The 2,500-nt window shown below is 36.9% G+C and overlaps 1 protein-coding gene across 1 annotated transcript in view; it reads right to left on the bottom strand.

Annotated features, from left to right (window-relative positions):
* LOC122257133 (uncharacterized) overlaps positions 1-2,500 on the bottom strand; it is a 24,471-nt gene that overhangs the window by 127 nt on the left and 21,844 nt on the right. The window contains exon 9 of the mRNA XM_086538247.1: positions 1-624. This exon is cut by the window's left edge and continues 127 nt beyond it. Coding sequence (XP_086394373.1) covers positions 549-624 — 76 coding nt within the window. The 3' untranslated portion in view covers positions 1-548. The remainder of the gene's footprint in view (positions 625-2,500) is intronic.

The following is a 2,500-nucleotide window of genomic DNA, read 5'->3' as shown; positions in this document are numbered from 1 at the left end:
CCTGTTTGCTTTACTTCAACATAGAAAATTGAGAATATAAATATCCTCAAGTGTACTGAATAATATATATTAATACTCCTTTATAAAGACAGAATGTTCATTAATTTAATGGCGGATAACTTTTGTTATGAAAATCTTGCATAAACTTTGTCTAAATTTTGTATAGTTGGGCACCTTTAGTTCTGCAGGCTGTTGAAAAATTAATATTCCCAGAACCACTACTATAAAAGAGAAGCATAAAAATACAATAAAGATGTGCACCCTGACCTTAAGAACTTATCTTTATTTTCAGGCTACTCAGAACTTTCCTGCCCTATTTATTTATAATCCACAAATATTTACATCCCTGGAGATTAAATGAAACCTTCACTTAGTTATACATAAAATCTACTGGGACTTCAATGCACTGTAAGGCTGAGTTACACTGATCATAAAATATTACACCTGTAAAATGAGTATAGATAATTATCTACCATACCAAAGCATTTCCTGCGGTATGGAATAAGGCTTCTTCAAACTAACACTCTAGCCTTGTGTACAGAGGTTTTTCATTGTTGCAGTCGTAGGAATTCCTCAAAAGCATCGGCAACGTCACCTTCCAACTCTTCTACAGCAGGTGACCATCTAAAAAAAAAATGCAATTAGGATATAATAGAGGAAACAATATAAACATAATAACATGCTCAGAAGCAGAATAATCCCTTCTTGATAGGATTTAGCAATTAACCCATTCACGCCGGGGCCATTCCGGCTTTGCATGGTCGCTATACCGAGGTTTTCAAACGCATCATCCGAACGCTTTGAGATTCTCGGGCGCACGGGCCGCGAGCCTGGGCTGCCCGCTCGCTCACCCCTAGCGCCAGCCTTGGCCAGATATCTCGTAGGCGGCGTCTGACGCGAAAACCACGAAACGTGTCAGCACGTCATCCAGCGTGAGTGGGTTAATGCTGCCCTTTTTTTCTGTACATACATATATCTCAATGACTGTAATAACTCAATTTCCACTATCCATAATTCAAAAACAACTATAAAGGAATTCGACTGTCTCATCAATAATTTGCCAGACACAGTCTATCTGATAATATTAGAGATCTATTTCAGAAAGCTTTCCCCCTTTCACTCATTGGAGCCGGTTGATGTGATGACACGTTTTGTGGTTCTTGCATCAGACGCCGGGGACGAGATATGAGGGCAAGGCCAGCGCTCGGGGTGAGCGAGCGGGCAGCCCAGGCTTGTATGTCCAAGAATCTCGAGGCGTTAGGCTTATGCGTTCAAAAACCCCGGTATTGCGACCATGCAAAGCCAGAACGGTCCCGACGTGAATGGGTTAAGCCCGCCTCTCACGAACCGTTTTTTCTCAAAATAAATATGAAAGTGCTACTTGGATTTTCATTGCTCAAAAGTAAAGGTGGCTCAGGGTCCTCAAGCAAGTTACAATTAAATAACATGCATATACAGGAAATTTAGTAAAACCTATTTTTCATCAAAGAAGAATTACATATCTAGATTAATTGGCCTTGCCACTTCTTTTAATGACTACTAAAATCAATTATGAAATATCTTATTGATTTTACACCTACAATGTATAAATTACATTACTGGAGACAAAGAAAGCAATGTCTACCTATATGACATAACTGATGCATAAAAATGAATTAAAGTAATTTATCTAATTACAAAGGCTGGGAATTTTTTTCTATATGAGATTGTATTTTCTGCTGTAACCACTTAACCAATTAACAGCGGATGGCATGATTGGCTGCCAAGGCAGAGTCAGTCGTAGACGTGCCAGACAATGTAAACCCGCTATCCTACTGCATACACCTTTTATTAATACTGCGACCAATGGGTTAATTCAAAACTGTGATGAATTTTCTATATCTTTTTTAACCAAATACTGCTAAATGACTTTTGCATAGACAAGATGGGTGTTTACGCTCCTTTGACTCAATTTTCCTCATTTGACTAAGTTAATGTCTGTTCCTGAAAACTGAACATATACACACATTTAGAATATACATAAAGCAGACCTTTCTTTTGCTTTTAATTCTCAAGTACAATACTAAATTCTATCAAAAATGCTTGGTTATTACTACTACTACCAATGATCAGAAAATATCAAAGCTGTTTTTATTTCTCACAAAAAAATATGACTTTCCCCATACTTCACAAAATGTTTCCATTCAAATACAGAAATGTTTTGTGTGAAGTGTAGACTAGTAAATCATTTTGATCTACTCATGCTAAATGACATAATATCACGCGATCAGAATATTTCCCTGACGACAGATGATGTTCTATCCTGCCATTGACCCTCCCTGTACATACATGTTCTACAAAGTTATGTTTGTATATACACATTATAGTTACAGTTGCATAAACATATTCTTCTTGATTTCTATTCATCTTCTTTTTTTTTAAATATAAAAACTTGCATGGGTGAAAATTAGTATGAGAGACTTCTCATACTGATCATACTCATTCTTGGGCCTAAAGAAAT

This window comes from Penaeus japonicus, unplaced genomic scaffold, assembly GCF_977035675.1.
Source record: "Penaeus japonicus unplaced genomic scaffold, GWHDUDI00000001_assembly GWHDUDI00000007, whole genome shotgun sequence".
Taxonomy (NCBI): domain Eukaryota; kingdom Metazoa; phylum Arthropoda; class Malacostraca; order Decapoda; family Penaeidae; genus Penaeus; species Penaeus japonicus.
The sequence above is the reverse complement of the archived record's forward strand: the minus strand, read 5'-3'. Positions and strand labels throughout refer to the sequence as shown.